A 16,892-nucleotide genomic window follows, 5' to 3' on the forward strand; every position below is an offset into this window, starting at 1 on the left:
TAACTAGTACACCCAGTTTATTTCAACATGCAGTTTTACCACTCCAGCTGTTAGCAATGGCAGCTTGGGGGGGGGGAGAGGTGGCATATCTTGTTCAAAGGAATACACTTCTCTCAAATATGGATATGAAAGGGATACTAAAGGGTTTCAAAAGACAATAGTCCCCTTATTGCTTTGTGGCCCCGTCCGTGATTGCTGCTCATTGTTGCACAGGGTTTCCCTAAATCCTGTCATCCTCCCTTAAACCCATTCACAATTGGTCTTATTCGGGAACTAATAAAGGAGCCCATACTGGGGGTACATAGTTGTGATAAAGTAAAGAGACCCCTACTTTGGCTTTGTGGAGAAAGCTTACAAAAAAATATAAAACAAACCCTCATTGAATGAGAACTTGAAATGCCATCTTGCTAGGCTGTGGTTTATTTCTTTGAATGAATGAGAGATGTTAAATAAAAAAAATCTGTGTTCTTCCAGCCATCCGTTCGAAATGGAAGGAATAACCCTTTCCGTGGAACCCAAGAGTGGGATTTGAATTTGTAACACACATGAACTGGCAGAATAAACTGCACCTGGGATCGAAGAAGCTAAAACGGCAATGAGCGGAATCAAGAAAGTAAAGTTTTCAGAATAAACGGGTCCAGTGGTGTAACTTTCAGTTGCAAGCGACTAGCAAAGCAAAGTTACTTGCCCTCTAAATTATCCACATTCACACAGCAGTCTATTTTTTACTTGCAGGAGTCAATTTTCAATTATCAACGGCTAATGCAAGATTACATTTAAGGCCCGTATGGGTAACTCCTTTCCACAAAGGAAGGATATATTCTATATGTGTAATGGCTATGATGGTGTATTGGGGGTGGTTATTGCACAGGTTATGTCAGATCACTAAAAATCTATGATCATCCCTCATTTTGAACTTTGGTTAGTAGAAGGTAAGACTATTCTGATCGTACAGATTGCACAGGTATGTACAGTATCCTTTAATCCAGGTACTTGGAGCCAGACCACACCAGACCTTGAATACAAGACCGAGGTTCTTGAGATATTGTACAGCTTACCCAAAGCCTTGTAGTGTTTGATCAAAAGAAATAACGGGCTTCCATTTGGCCAGGTTAAAGATGAGACGAACAGCAACATTTAGAACCCATTGCATTACCAGTGTGGGTATTCACATCTTGTTTTGAGTTGATGAACCTACCAACTATAGGGGTGGGCATGTCAAAATCGTCCTGTCCATAACATCAACGGCTTTTCACTTACCTGACCTAGGTCAGCAATGTTTGGAGTCGAGCAGAATTACCCTATCTTACTTGGATTTAACTTGAGTCTATTTGGAGCATCCAGTGGTTACACATGTAGCTAGTTGTCTCAATTAAATTATAGTCCTGATTTGAGTCCATTTGCATTGCTCTATACCAGAGTATCGGCAGCATACGAATGGTATCGGAAGTCTTGATTAGCAAAGATGGACAGCAAAGAGTCAATGCTAAAATTCACCAGGCGGAGGTCTCCATCAATAAACACACTAGTAAGTGAGTTCAACAATCATTTATTGCAATGCAAAACTTCCGCGGAAGGGCTGACTGCAAGATACACCATAGGGATGCTATCTAGACTGAGCTACTAACATTACAGAGAGCAGGCTTTTTATAGGAAAACGTTTACATTGAGTCTTATGACTGGTGCGAAGCCCAGGCACTTCCTGACATACAGTTTCCTTCCAAAACACTTTTGGCTGTTATTCCAGCCCTGGCGGTGACATTTTACAAAGGCCGAACATTTGCAAATGGTCATTACTCATATTGCTTATCTAAGCAACTCAAAATATCCTTCAGGATGCACGTGTAATCTTTAACATGCGTGGTCGTAAAAACAAGCTAATTCATCACATTTGACACAGTGGGGAATTTGCAAACTACACATCTTACCGCGGTAGTGATAATAATATCCATTCATGGGCTGCTGGACAATAGCAGGACATATCCTTTACAGAATGACGCACGAGTTCTGACACAAGTTCCCCTTCCCACATATCCCAGAGAATAACAACTCCGAATATAGATACGCTTTATGCTTATGTTTCAGGAAAGAGTGCGGATGCTAGCAATCATCATTCATAGAGGAGACCCCAGGGTCAATGAATGCATGCTGACTCGCACGGCAGCTTTAGACAGGACGAGAAGTGCAAGAGTTTTAACAGACATTATTTATGTAGCCTTTACAGGAAAGGAGAACAAAGGGAACATTCCTAAGCCTGTGAGTAATATCTGTTCCAGGCGAAAACCCTGGGCCTCCTGTGCGGACAAAAAAGCAGTTGGTTTAACATGGACATAATGCTATAACATGGGCAATGGGTTTAAGTCTTGCTGAGGCAAAGAAACATGGCAATTACATGAATTTGGTATTTACAAAAGGACGATGTTAAAAAAACAATGGAGACATAGGGGAGTGCTAGGGGACTCCAATTAGTTTTAACAAAAGACAAAAAGGACCCACATTTATTCTGAGGGTTCTATTATCCAAAAGATTGAAACCATCTGACCACTCTGTCAAAGATCTTGGTTGTGGTGGGCAGGTCCGATGGGTCAAGAGAATCTGTTCCATAGTGTCAAATGCTGCTCTAAGATATAAGGCATTACTAGTAATGTGAATGTTAGGGAGAATTCTCTTATAAGGCTAATTCCCCAAACCTAGTGGGTCCCCCAGCAGCTTTGCTGGATTTTTGGGGTTTGTTTTTTATCTCCTGCTAAGAGTGAGACTCTTTTTCTCCCACTCTTAGGCATGATTTGAGGTATGTCTTTGACTTATTGTGTGCTTATGGGCTATGGGGTCTTTTTACTCCATAGGGTATCATCTGTTTTAATGTATGTTACACAGCACCCTCAGTGCAGTAACACAGGGGTGCCATAGTGACCCCCAAACATAGACTCCATACCCTGGGACTGACTACCGTCTCCCAGGGCATGTAAAGTCACCATTGGCTTTACTAGTCCAAAATTGTGAACAGAACCAGTACAAACCATCATATTGTGGAAGTACTCGAAGGGGTTAATTAGATTGCCCCTGGGTCTGTTTCCAAGGAGGCACTGTCCAGTCCCCCCTTGTCGAGTTTCTGGCTGGTGGCAGTGGTTACCATGCAAAATATTCCACCAGAATATTTCCTATGGGATTGATTTTAAACGCACCACTTTTTGGTGCAATGTTAAAGATACCGCCAGTTTATTTAATATAAAATCACCGGTTGGGTCTTTTTGCCAGAATTCTTTTCTAAAATGGCGTTCGTGTCCGTCTCTAACTCCAACCAAGGTTGGGCCCTTTGTTCCACTTTTTGCGGTTTCTCCACAGAAGCCCTCCAACTGGTGCCACACTGTCTGGGTTCCACAGGATATGTGGGTGGGGAGAATTGGCACCCTGGACTGCGTTGCCTTAGCAACTCAAGTCTCACTCTGTTCTGATTGGCCCAGTGGTGAGCCGCCCGGCTCACCACTTAGCATGTATGAGTGACAGCTAGGCTGTTGAATAGGGGTTTTTCTGCATAAAAGCAGGGCTTTTGGGACTGGAACTTCAGAAGTCGCCACAGGACCTAAGCAATCCGAAGAGGGGATAAGCTGAGCCATCTGCAACGACGACACCACCCGTGGAGCCCTGCTGCAACGACCTCACCACTTTCCCGATGACAAGAGAAGATCTTCTGCTGAAAGAGTCTTCTTCCTCTGAGCTGGTGGGGGATCAACCAGGTTGCCATTTTGCCTTCCAGGACGTCTCTTGGTCGAATCGCCCGTGCCAAGCACCCTGGCGCCGGATAGCCAAGCTTCACCACTGTGACCGCGAATACCAGGAACGCACCTCTTAACCGACTAACTCCGCGGCTGGTTTCTTCCCTGGGCAGTGCAACGACTCAGTTTCTTCCTCGACTAGATCCTCTCTTCCGCCGGTCGAGACCACGAACTGCACCCGCTGCCAGGAACAACTGCCACCGCTGGAGCTTCCTCAACTTTAAAGGTACTGTGTTCCACCTGGCCTCCCTTTCTATGGTTTGCTAAAGGTGACCCTTAAATCCTTGGCTTTCCAACTGGGTTGGCCCCCAGACCTTCTAACTTTACCTTTTGAACCAACCCAATCTCTTTTGAACATTGCTAAAAAGACTTGAATGCATTTCTCAACTGTGTGATCTTGGGCACATTTCACCTTTCTCCATTTAAAGTGGGCCTGGCCTATGAACCTTGGCTCTACAGTAGACTCTGCCTTCACTAACTTGTTTTGGTCTCATAAAAGTGTTGGGAACTGTTTTATTTTTATGACCGGCCTTTTTCTCTCCCTTTAACTTAATTATTTGAGTGCCATCTAAGTTACACGCTCACCTCTGTTTTGACAAAAAGTGGTGTTTTGACTTAGACTTGTCTAATAATTCTTAAGGGAGGTGTGTATACTTTCTGATTGTGTTTGAACTTGCTTTTCATTTATAGTGCTAGTGTATTTTCTAAAGTGTGTGTTAAATAAATAATTATATACTTTGGATACTAAGCTCTGGTCAGTGTTTGCTTGCTCTACTGTGTTTTTAGCCCTATTGTGTATCCTCTGTATCCTGCCCTTCTCTTCTTGAGAGAAGTCCGACTGCTCAGCCACAGCTACCAGGTAAATCTGGGTGGTGCAGACTGCTACCAATTGGGTTTATGGCTTACTCCTGTAGTCTTAATCTTTTTGCAGTGTTCCCCAAGGGAACTGCACAACTTGTCGGCGGCCAACAGACTAACCCTGACACAAAGGCAGTTTCTACTTTTTTTTTTTTTGTTTTTTTTTATTAGTAGTTTTTAGTTTGTCAAACTTAACAATTAAAATACACATTGGCGTCCAGTTATACATTAATATCTTTCAAAAATGTACATGTTTAAATACAAGCTTAGATAGAGGTTTACAATTTTGCAGATTCACTTGACTTCCTCAAATGCCTGCATACGAGTCGCTGTTCTTTCTGTTAAAACATTTAACTTTACTGTTCATTCTGTAAGATTACCTTGTCTCATATGATTCACAATAACTTAACCTTACTTCTGTTTCCCCGTATAGTTTATCCATGATATCAACAAAACCTTTTTCATAGTATCCTTCATTCGATTAGACAAGAACTGTAATTGGGTTGCAAGTTCCTTTGCAAGCAGCCATGTCAACAAAAGAATGACCTTAATTTGCATTCCCCACATACATATATATTACTAAGCCATTCCCTGGACAGGAGAGCATTTCCTAATCGCTCAGTGCCGAATATGTTGATGTTCAAAGTATTGACAGTAAATGATTCAATGTTTATCTGTTTCTGCCTGAGCTATTCCGCTGCAAAGTCTACAATTGCTCTTGTCATTTCGTATGAGGATACCAGTTCTTAATCCCCTCATATGTAGGAGTTTGATTCAGCTTGAATCTTAAATAAATATCCCGCAATTTGCTGCACAGGAATTGGAGTAGATATAATTGGCGGGGTAAGTGTTTTGTAGTGAATTTTGCATTTTCCTTCTAAGAAAGCAAAAGAGTAATTCGATCTATTGTCTAGCACCAATCTAGCTCTAATTTTCTTTTTTTTAATATATATATATATATATTTTTTTTTTTTTTTGGCATGGACGAGCCTGAATTCTATGTCCTGGTTTCATCCCCATTTCCCATAGTAGAGCTAACATTCTGTCAAAATATTTAGCAACTGAGGGAGGGTTACGCTTAATCATCTCTCCCAAGTTCTCATATAATGAGTTAGAAGGTGGATACAACATCTTGGCGAGATTTGATAAAGGGCGCCTATGAAACCTCGCCGACAGAGCTGACCGGCCCAACTCGTGCCTGAGAATTATATTTGAGCGCGAATTTGAGGTGCATTTACAACCGCCCCCGTATTTGATTGAGTATTCTATCTATCTGTGTTGAGCATGTGTCCAAGCCATACAGGATAGAAGCCTCTACCTTGAGAGTATAGAACTGTCAACGGTACTAGTGAAAATTTGCAGTGCTTGAGATATACAATGCGCATCTGAGTAGTTGGAGAGATGCACAGCTTTCCACATTTTTTGTTGTAATCAACCAAATCGTACCCCAGGTATTTGATGCATACTGCACGTGTTTAGGGGTGTTACGGTATACCGTGTTAGATATCGTGAACAGCTTGATTGGACTATAATAACAGTCACGTTGTTTGTACCGGTATACCGTTTTAGGGCCTGAAGCTATTAAGTGAGCTTTTCAATTTGATTTGGAAAGGCTGCAGTGAGCAAGTGCTGCACATTCTGGATTTTGCACTGTGGGATGTGGCGTTTTGTCAGACAAGAGCATAGGGAAAGTGAGGCCACATTAGTAATCGCAGCTTTGATGCTGTGACCACTCTTTCTCTGTGATCAGTAGAGTCGGGTTAAAGATCAGCCAATTTGTAGTTTTCCCACCAATTTGAAAGATGGGGAACTACACATCCCAGAATTCAAAGGGGGAATCTACTGGATGCCCTTCTGATGCATGTCCACAAAAAAACATTAGCTCTGTAGACTGTATGAACACTGGGCCTATCAGTGCTTTGTGCTAGCTAGTATATAAACTGCCCACCCCCCACTGTCCTCTGTGTAGATTTACACATTGGCACGAGTTGTTGCTACGCTTGATCCTTCCCCTGCCTTCTGTATATGGCACTGGACACCAACCATGAAAGCATTCCTCTGTCTCAACTCACATGGCAGGGGTCCTAATGCGCTCAGACATGGGGGGGGGAGGAGTGGGGGGGTTAGGGGGATGATAATGATGGGGCTGTGGGGATGTGGTGGTCTAGGTCATATTTGTTCCGATATGTATTTTAACTTTGTCATTTTCAAAGTTTTTGTGCCACTTTCTTTAAGAAGGTAAATTAACATGTATTGCAAGAATCAAGAAGAAAATCAACAGCGCCCCCTGAACGCTGTCCTGTTAGTCAGCACTGACCATGTAATCCTAACATCAGACCTCTATAATACACAAGGCAGATGGTGAACAAGCTATGGTGATTTGATCATTATGAAAACTTTCGGTGAGTGTGTTGGCTATGACATTTTGAGAAAAGAAACACAATGACATGGGCTTTCAGACATTACATGAGTGATTTTTCTCCCTTTAATGGGATAAAAGCGTTATCAAAACAAACTTTTGTGCAGAGACAAGTTTCAAAATGCTGACAATTTATGACCTTTAAGAAAATATTTGTTAAGATTAGTTAACTCCACCTGCTATACCACAATAACCATGATATACCGTCATTTGGCGAGAAGGTTATCATACTGCCATAAAACCAATACCGTGACGTGATGCACATTTCATTAATCGACCAATGAAGGGCAGGCATTTTTTTTTCTTAAGATTGCAAAATATAATCGCCCTGGATTTTTTTTTTTGGCATTAAACTGTAGTGAAAATTGAGCAAATGGATTGAACTTGGTTTGGAGGCCAAACAGCCTTCTATCAAATATCGGAATGTCATCTGCAAAGGCGAGGCAATGCAGCATCAAACGACCAATCCATGCCGGAAAGCTGATACCTTGTGACCAAATGTCATCAATATCGCAGAGGTATAGGTTAAAAAGGGTTGCAGCCAGGTTGCAACCCTGCTTTACTCCAACCTCTGTCGGTATTGGTTCGGTCGTTGCGCCAGCCTGATTAACTCTTACCAAGTAAGCGGTATCATGGTGTAATTTTGCGATCAGGATAATCAAATAAGATGAAATACTCAGCTGGGCGATTATATATATATATATATATATATATATATATATATATATATATATTTAGCTGAAACTTAACTTACAGGAAAAAAATTGCTTCCATGTTTCTGCAGATATATATGTAGATGGTTCATTCCTCGGTTTAGTTGTCAGCCCAGAGCATAACCCATATGGATCGCCGATCATTGCGACTTAAATTAGCAATAATTTTTTGTTGGTTCCGATTGTGACATTGGTGCTTAAATTTGATACAATTCGATAGGCATTGCAAAGGATTTCTTTCTTTGCACAGAACTCTGCCATAGATATATTTTTAATTTTCTCAACTTGTTTTTGTTTTTCTTCATTTTGCAAAGGTAATCTCCCTGCTATATTTTAGGGAGTGATTTATTTTAAGTTTTGAGTATATGCTAACTTTGCAAGGTCGGTTTGAATTAGTCAGATGCCTATCAAACCTTTTTGTTGTAATGAGCCCAATTGTAGGCCCATTGATGAATTAGCAGCCAATTATTCTCAATCATAGTATTTAATTTGTCGCAAAGAAAAGTGCTCCATCGCAGGGAAATACCCAGGCGGTCATTGATTGGTATTGTTTGCCAAGGCTACCACCATCTGTTGAATTGTCAACCAGATCATAAGATGGTCACCAACACCAGGATCAATTGTTACTACCTGGCTGCAAAATCCCAGCAGATTTGAAGAAACTGCAAAGAAAGCGATACAAGAATTTTTTGAGCCACTCCTCCAAGTGACCAGAGGAGTCAACCAATCAAACCCACAAAAGAAATTTCCCAGTGTGCAAGATACTCAACCCAATGCTGCCCTCGGATATCGTTTATAGAATAATCATACAGGGCATAGATGGAGGATGATGTAACATAAGAATTAAGGCACCATGCATCATTAAAATCACCCCATATAATTGTACGGGCGCGGTTCTGACTCGACACCTCTTTAAAAATGGTTGCAATGATAGCCGGGTCCAATACATTGAGATCACAAGGTAAGATACTTGCAATTCAAGGTCAAATTTTATCATGATCGCTAGAAGTAAGGGGTTATGTACAATGGATGTTTTTACGTCAAGATTGGTATTAACAAAAATTGCGATACCGCCATAGGGTCTCTCAGTATTACCTCTTGATGCTTCAACATGATATGCAACAGAGTCTTGAATTTGGATTTTTTGGTGGCTCATAGTTTGACACAGTAAAACATCAATGTGTTTGAGGCAATGTAAAGTTGGCCCACGCATTCAAGTTGGAAAACCCACAAGAGTTCATGAAGCAATTTTTAACAGTGTTTTGCTAATCTGTTGGAGTAGGTTTTTGAGCGGCGTTCAAACTAACCACAAGATAGGTTAACCATGACCAGTCTTTACTGATATTTGACAGAGCCATCAGTTGAGTAATCACTGTTTGGTCGAGGGGTCCACCAATTGGTAGTCTACCTTCCCCTGGACCTGAAGGAAGTGTTAATACTTCATGTGTTTCATTGAAAATGATTTCAACAGAGTCAAATACGGTGTCAGCCCAATCAACTCAAGGTCAGTCTTGTATTTCAGCACCACTTTCGTTATAATTCTAGATTCGAATTGGCACACCATCCGGTCATTTTATTTATTACCGGTAACGTGATCCATTCAATATCACGTGAATTAAGTGTTCGAAGTGCTGGAATTTTATGAAATGCCTGTAGAATTAATCAACGATTAAGCAGTTTATCCCCATTTATACTGGCATTGCTAAGCCATCCAACTATATTTGACTTGATTGAGCTTTCACTATCAATCCCTGCTTGATTAGGTGATATTTGTTGAATACTTTTGGTACTGCTCTGTTGGTCTTTATCTGCACAGGTAAGTGTTTGTTGTGATTTCAATATGTTATTATTCAATTGATTATCGTCATCGGACAAATTTCCGATGGTTTTATTACACACTCTGCTGCTGATGGCAGTTGAAGGGGGCGTGTAGGGCTGATCGCATTTTGTCCATTGGCTTCATGTGGTGATTCTCCCACCTTTTTGTTTTTTTTGTTTACAGTCTGTTTATAGAACATTGACAGTTGCGTTTGTTGTGGAGCTGTCGGGATAGGTATGGGTTCAGTTTGCTTCTCAGAAATTAGGTTTACCGCCTGAGTATCAAGGCTTGGGTAGGAAGTTATCTTATGGCACATTATTGACCTATCGGCAGCGCCTTTCACAAGTGTACCTATGGGAGCTGAATCACTAATAGGCCTCTTATCAAATTGTAGCACTGTTTTGCTTTCTTCCGTGAGTTCAGTTAGGTCGTAGTCGCTTCTACTTTAACAGAGGTACCCTTCCGTTTTGTGTTGACCTCCTTTACTTTTGTTTGTGAAGCTAACGTTTTTTTAGATTTGGTGCCAGTAGCCTGCTGAGCTGCCAGTCAATTTGCTTTACGTTTTAATGCACGTAAATGCAAACTTATCTTTTCTAGATAAAAACCATCTGTCTCAGAATTACTAGTCGTCCTAGAGCATTCAGTATCCTCTTGATGCTCGGGTCTACTTTCAGCCTCCGCCTCAATTATGGTGAGGGCTGTAGGGCTATCAAGTTGTGCAGCTACTAGGGACAATGAGTCTACACACTCGGCTGGCTGCTCAACACCTTGACTAGAATTTTCAATCTGAATAAAAAAACGTATTTGATCAATTTTCTCACTATTTTCAACTACCTTTTGTATAATTGTACATAATCCATTGCCTGTCAGTCAAAAGGATAGGTTTTGGAAGGGATATTCAAAGGAAATGGTAGCTTCTTCACTTGTGGTGTTTGATCAACATTGACAATGCTATCTGTTGGGCAATTGATTATTTTATTGGGGATGGCATGGTTGGGACAGGTAAAACAACCATGCTCCTGTCTATATTTCTCAGAAAAAATGTATCCCTCTAGTTTATTTTATTTTGACAAAACCTCAAAGATGTTGTTTTTGTTTCGTAGTTTGTAGTGTGTAGTCATGCCCCTTATCCAACAAATTCAACCCCCTTGATAGCACTGGATGTGAGGCCTCTAGATTCAGCAAATCCTCAGTAGGATTTAACTGTGCGGCCGCGGTGAAGGAGATAACATGGATATGTGAAAGACTTTGTGACGGTTCTTCTACATTCTTAGTTTGTTTCTTCATCTTTTGGAGGACTACTTTTAGGTGAACTTGCCGAAGGCATTGTCATCAACTGAACCCGAGACTGCTTTTTCCTAAAGGTGGTGCATTCCAATAGTACTATCGGCGTCCCTAAAGTGAAGGTGGACATTTTCAGTCTTGCCCGTCGCGGCAGTGACTGGCGTAGATGGATCCACTCAGTCTTGCACGTTTTTGACATTTCGCCATCAATGCAGGGGCAAGGATTGATATGTCTGAGGGGAGGTCTTGTAACAACCTGCACAATTTAATTTACAGATGTACTCATTAGGTTATAGCGCATACTCGGGGAAACTTTTTATAGGTCTGTTATCGTAATCGCCCAGTTCCTGATTTGCAATATCCTGTGTGCCTAACCTGGGTGGTGGATGCAATTCGTTTTGCGCTTTAAAGCCTGCAAAGGCTACCTCATGGCACTTGATGTTTTCGCCTTGCAGCAGGGACAAATCTTTATTTTTCGGGTGATCACAAGGTCCGTCAATACCCAGCGAGAAGGGTACATTGCTTGTGTTTTCAACTGGTTTTACTTCAACAGTACCCGGCGCGTTAAGTATCGACGGATCAATCTGTTTTTGTTTTCTTCGTTTTTACTACACGCCGCTTCTCGGGTTGGAAGCCATATTCGTTTTGTAATTTTCCAAATGTAAAACTAGTAAGGATTCTGATTCCACATTAGATTCAATCGGATATCATAACCACTCATTGCAAAAATGCACTGCTTCTTGGTAAAATATACTTATACAGGGTCAGCCACAGCCAATTCAACACTAAACTCGCAGCTATCAGTCATACGTCGGAAGTAAGCGCTGCCCCGGCAACAGTCACAGCCACTGCGCGTCGTTATCTGGGATTGGCCCACAGAATAAGAATTTAACAAACAGCAGCTATGATACAATCTGTTCACCCACTTCAATTACTCCAAAGGAAGAGGTTGAACTGCCTCGCATAGAAGGAAGTACAAATATAAAATACACCTACGTGTTCCAGCCGGGCTCACTGTTCACACCGAACAACCAAACATCCAGTTCACTTACTACGCACTTCACATGCATGCGCCCAGGTACGCATGCACCGAGGTGAAATGGAGGCTGCCGAGTTGTGGTGGGCGGGGCCGGAGCACGTTGGCCAACGGGAAACCTATCAATGGAGAAAAGGACCTTAATTATTTAGCAGAAAAACAGAGCACTTGGTCCAAATACCCGAGCGTCCATGTAAACATCCAGGTGGATAGTTACTTGCAAAGTTTCAGATGGCGTTTCGCTGCGTCGTAGAAAAAGAAACTTCTCATTGTGTATACAACATCCACGTGAGGCAAGAAGTAGAGAAATGAGCACTGATAGCAGGTCCAACAGACAGAGCGACCAGCCGGCCAGTGCACTTACTTCACGTGCGCAGTTTCTGCTTCACAAAGGGTCGCTGCTTAGCAATTTCTCCTATGTGTAAGGGGGTGTGGGTAAAATCTCTTCTACTGCTAGATTCACACTTGTCTAAACTATATTAAGTAGGAGAGAGGAGTGCTGTTGATGTCCCTATAGCTATGCTTATGAATAGCATTGCCAAGAATGCAATACAACATTTTGTATGGCATGGGTTTACGCCCCTTGATCTTGTAAATGAGCTTGACCAACATCCATTCTTTCTTTTGCAAGATCCTGGGCGAACAAGGGGTTTATTTTCTCGCACACACTAAAACTAGTGGAAACAAGCTTTTTGGCTGTGTACATGGACCAAACTGCTAGATGTAACTAATTCAAGAAACCTTGCTTTGCTTCATAAACTACACCATTTCTTTTTTGACTCTTAACATGTTCTTCTACATTACTTTGTCTGGTTTTGCCATTTCAGTTGCCCATTTTAGAAATGCGATCGGTTCATGTTTAAAGTTGGTAAGAAAAGAAACTGTCATCAGCCTCCAAGCTGTAAGTGGTGTTGGTTTAGAAGGGAGTGATCAACAGGATAGCTTTCCTTACTGTACAACATTTGTGCTGGTGCAAAAAAATGGAACCTGGAGTGCCAGGGTGGGTAAACCTGAGGGTGGTCGTGTTATCTCTAAAGCACAGTTGTTGAACACTCCTGATTAAGGCATCAGTGGCACAGGGAATCACAAATGTAGCTGCAAATGTTGGTGAATTCTCTGGTGGCAGCTTTGAGTGGGATAAGTCGAGTTCAAATGTATGAACTATGGACGATGACCATGGACCCGTTGTTTGTTTCATATGCTTCTTCTAGTGTACTGTATTGATTCTGTCTTTTCCCCCCTCCTAGATCTCGTGCACAGTGGTGCCTTTCCTATCTCACAAGAACGTGTAAGGAGATTCACGTGTTTGGCTTTTTGTCTGCTGTCTCTAAGCCACTATGGGAGGTAAGCATCCTTCAGTCGGCCTCGCAAGCATGAATGAGATGGTTTCATATTAGGGATGTAACGGTATTACGGTATACCGTTAAAGATACTGTGAACAATAATAACCGTCACATTGTTTATACCGGTATAACGTTCATACCGTTAAGTGTGCTTTTCAATCTGATTTGTAAAGGCTGCAGTAAGCAAGTGCTGCGCAGTCTTGGTCTTGCACTGTTGGATGTGCCATCTGCCAAGTAGTTTCAGTTGGAGCAGTTTTTAATGCCATTCCATAAACCACACGTGCCTGACGCAAAATCAATATGTTAGCAATAGGAAGAATAAATACAGTGCCAAGAAGGAAAAGGGTTTACTTTGGGTTGGCGGCTTTGTGGTTTATATATTTATAATGGATAATGTTTTCTAAACATATGACAATGGGGGATTTCCCTGGTTCTATCATTGGATTTACATATAATAAGTCATACTGCGAAATTTACTTATCTCTGTGGGTATTCCCTGCTGCCATACCAAAGGGTAACATGTCTGATTACTGAACACCTTTTGGCCCGCAAGTAAACTTAAGGCTGTAACGTAAAGAGAGACGTGTGTGAATATGCGCACAAGCGCATACTACCATCAGCCTCCATTGATCTGTGGCATGCTGATTATCAAGATGACATGTTCATCTTCACCAGTAGCCAGTGGGGGAGCTAAAAGCCTAAATGACCACTTAAGAAAAGCTATTAAGTTTGCTTTGCCAGTCGCAGCAGGGCTTCCTCCGCCCCCTCCTCCGCTCCATACGTGTGTTTTTCTGTTTGGTGGAAGCAAGGGGTGGCATTTCAGTGGAAAGTATGTTGAAACACCCAATTCTGGCCCTGGGTGCCTGGTTTTGTTTGTGATGATAAATCTGACAATGTATGGCCTTTTAAGAAAATATTTGTTAAGATTAGTTAACTCCACCTACTATACCGCGATAACCATGATCTATCGTCATTTGGCAAGAAGGTTATCGTAACGTCATAAAACTAATACTGTGACACCCCTATTTCATATTTGACAAGGAAGTGAAAGTTAATTCACTTTGCTATGATTTGCTTTGGGGTGAAGGGCTCTAGATAAGGTTTTGATGTGGGAGTATTTTCCGCCCTAATTGTGAAGTTGAGTTAAATATTTTTTGAAGAGCAAAATGGACTTTCCATTCCCATTGGAGGATATTCAAATGCACTTTAAATCTAAAACTGGTACGTTTGTCATCAACACTTTGTTTTTTGTATTTTTTTTCTCTTCACGGAGTGGCCATTGTTTTAATGTTTATGTACTGGCACATAAGGCAATGTACCTAGATTATCAAAATTGTTACTTTTTGGTGCAAGGCCTGTAATTATTTAAAATGTTTATTTGTTTTCAACAACACAACAGTGGTTCAGAGGATGGCCCTCATCCCATCAGCGTCAATTACTATCTCCAATTTTACTGTCTCTATAACACATTAGAATACACCAGGGTGTAAAAAAACAAATTGGCTCCTCAACTCCACTCTCCTCTCCCATATGACTTCATAGCAACGTTTCTGTCCTACCTCATTTGTCACATGCATCCTCCTCCTTGCTTTATAACGAAGTCCTTCCTCAGCAACTGTCTCCTCCCAACATATGCTCTTCAGGATGATACCCTCCCACCGCTTCCCCCCCCCCCCCCCCCCCGGTGCCTATACAGAGTCTTCAGCTTGTGCAATCCGATAGTGTTTATAGGGATCATATGTCTTTGGGTTTGGCACAGGGGTGTACCATCCTTCCATACTCTATTTGCATTTTCATCTTGTTAAAGTAAGGAATGTCGTCTTTCCAGCGCTCAACCACAGGACCACAAGATCCACCCCACTCCATTGTCCCTCTCCTCTTAGCTAACAGTAGTTGCCCCTCCAGTTTATGCACTCTGTGCGAGATTCCCCTGGTATCACCCAGTAGGGTGGTCCCCGGAAGTGGTTCTACCCTCTCACCCTATAATATCACTCATATGGTAAACCTGATCCCAGAACCGCCCTATCAGAGGGCAACACCACGCCACATGCATGAAGTCTGCTGGTGCAGTGGCACGAGTGCATTAAGTATCTGGGGGAAAAATCTGTGGAGTTTGGCAGGCGTATACTAGAATTGGTGTAGGTACTTGAAGTGAATCCGCTTAAATCAACCCTTAAGAGCCATCTTCCTTGTCTCTGCACAACAGTATCTCCACATCTCGAGACAGTGTCCCCCAGAGAGGTCTCACATTTCTTCCGGGAGGCTTCCACCCGGATGTCCTGCACCTTGCTGTAAAGAGTGTAGACCATTCTACTGGTGTCTACCCATTCTAACATTCCGTCCAATATAGGTGCCGCCCCTTTTTCTTTGGGAAAGGTCTGGAACAAGTCTTCAGGGTTTGTTGCAGCCTAAAATACAAAAACAGATCTAGTGACGTGAATGTCCCCTTGCTACGCATCTACTCCACAGTAATAAACTGCCCTTCCGGGAAGAGATCCGAAAGCACTATATACCCAGGTGCTTCATCGATTCGCTGGTCAAAGTTATGCCTGGGATGTGTATAACCGGATGTTTGGGAGAATACACAACTTCTCCCTTCACTTCACTTTCCTTTCCATACAAGCCCATGATCTGCATGTCAATTCCACCATGTTCCCTGCTCTGGGTGATCTACTAGGAGCTGTTGACACAATCGCACGCAATGAGTACAGTGCCACAAGGGCCCTCTCTACCTCCACATGTCTCCCATCTATACTGTCCCCAAACCAATAGACTAAGAATCCTGCCTGGGCCACTTCATAGTACATCTCAAAGTTTGGTAGCCCCAGGCCCCTAGTGGCGCTGTCAACTGTTCCCAGGATACGCGTGCCGCTTTCCTGCCCATATATATCACGTAACCTCTGTTCGTATTGCTCGACAGAGCAACCTTGCTAACAGGACCATCTTGACCAGCAAGATCCATCCATACAGGCTAAGAAGCAGCCCCATCCACTTGAACACCACATAGCGAGTTTATTCCAACACTTTTTCGTAATTACGCTTGTACAGCTCCTCTGGGGATCGTGTAATGTCAATGCCTAAATATCTGGTGTATACCATATGCCACTGGAACCCATACTCCTCAGCAAACTGCCCAGTACAGCTGGTAAGCGGGGAAAAGCACTGATTTCATGACATTAACTCTCAAACCAGAGAAATCGCTGAAGAACACATCCCTCATAATCGATCCCAGATGATCATGCATGTTTTTAATATAATTGACTGTCATCCACATTTATGCCCATATAACTGAATACCCCTGTGGACATGCTCTTCCCGAAGTAGTTCGGCAGAGCCTCAATTGCCAAAGCGAATAGTGGAGGTAAGAGGGGACATCCCTGTTGTGGGCCTCTCTCCAATAGTATATTCTGAGTTAGCTGGCCATTCACTCTGATCTTTGTCACGGGAGAGTGTAAAGCTAGGGGAGGTAACAGATATGAACTCCGCCCCCATCCTCCGTAATACCGTGAAGAGGAAAGGCCACTCAACTGAGTCGGATGCCTTTCCAGCATCCAGTAATGCCGCTTCAACAGACTCCTCTTTCGGAACCACAAACATTAGACCAAACATCCATTTTAGCCCATATGAGGTGGAGCGCCACGGTA

At 42.4% G+C, this 16,892-nt stretch overlaps 1 protein-coding gene across 1 annotated transcript in view; it reads left to right on the plus strand.

Annotated features, from left to right (window-relative positions):
* The window catches only part of SCAMP5 (secretory carrier membrane protein 5), a 197,768-nt gene that overhangs the window by 40,571 nt on the left and 140,305 nt on the right, over positions 1-16,892 (plus strand). Inside the window, exon 2 of the mRNA XM_069624519.1 lies at positions 13,153-13,249. Within this exon, the coding sequence (XP_069480620.1) occupies positions 13,243-13,249 (7 nt within the window). The 5' untranslated portion in view covers positions 13,153-13,242. The remainder of the gene's footprint in view (positions 1-13,152; positions 13,250-16,892) is intronic.

Source organism: Ambystoma mexicanum, chromosome 11 (assembly GCF_040938575.1).
Source record: "Ambystoma mexicanum isolate Mex_15411 chromosome 11, UKY_AmexF1_1, whole genome shotgun sequence".
Taxonomy (NCBI): domain Eukaryota; kingdom Metazoa; phylum Chordata; class Amphibia; order Caudata; family Ambystomatidae; genus Ambystoma; species Ambystoma mexicanum.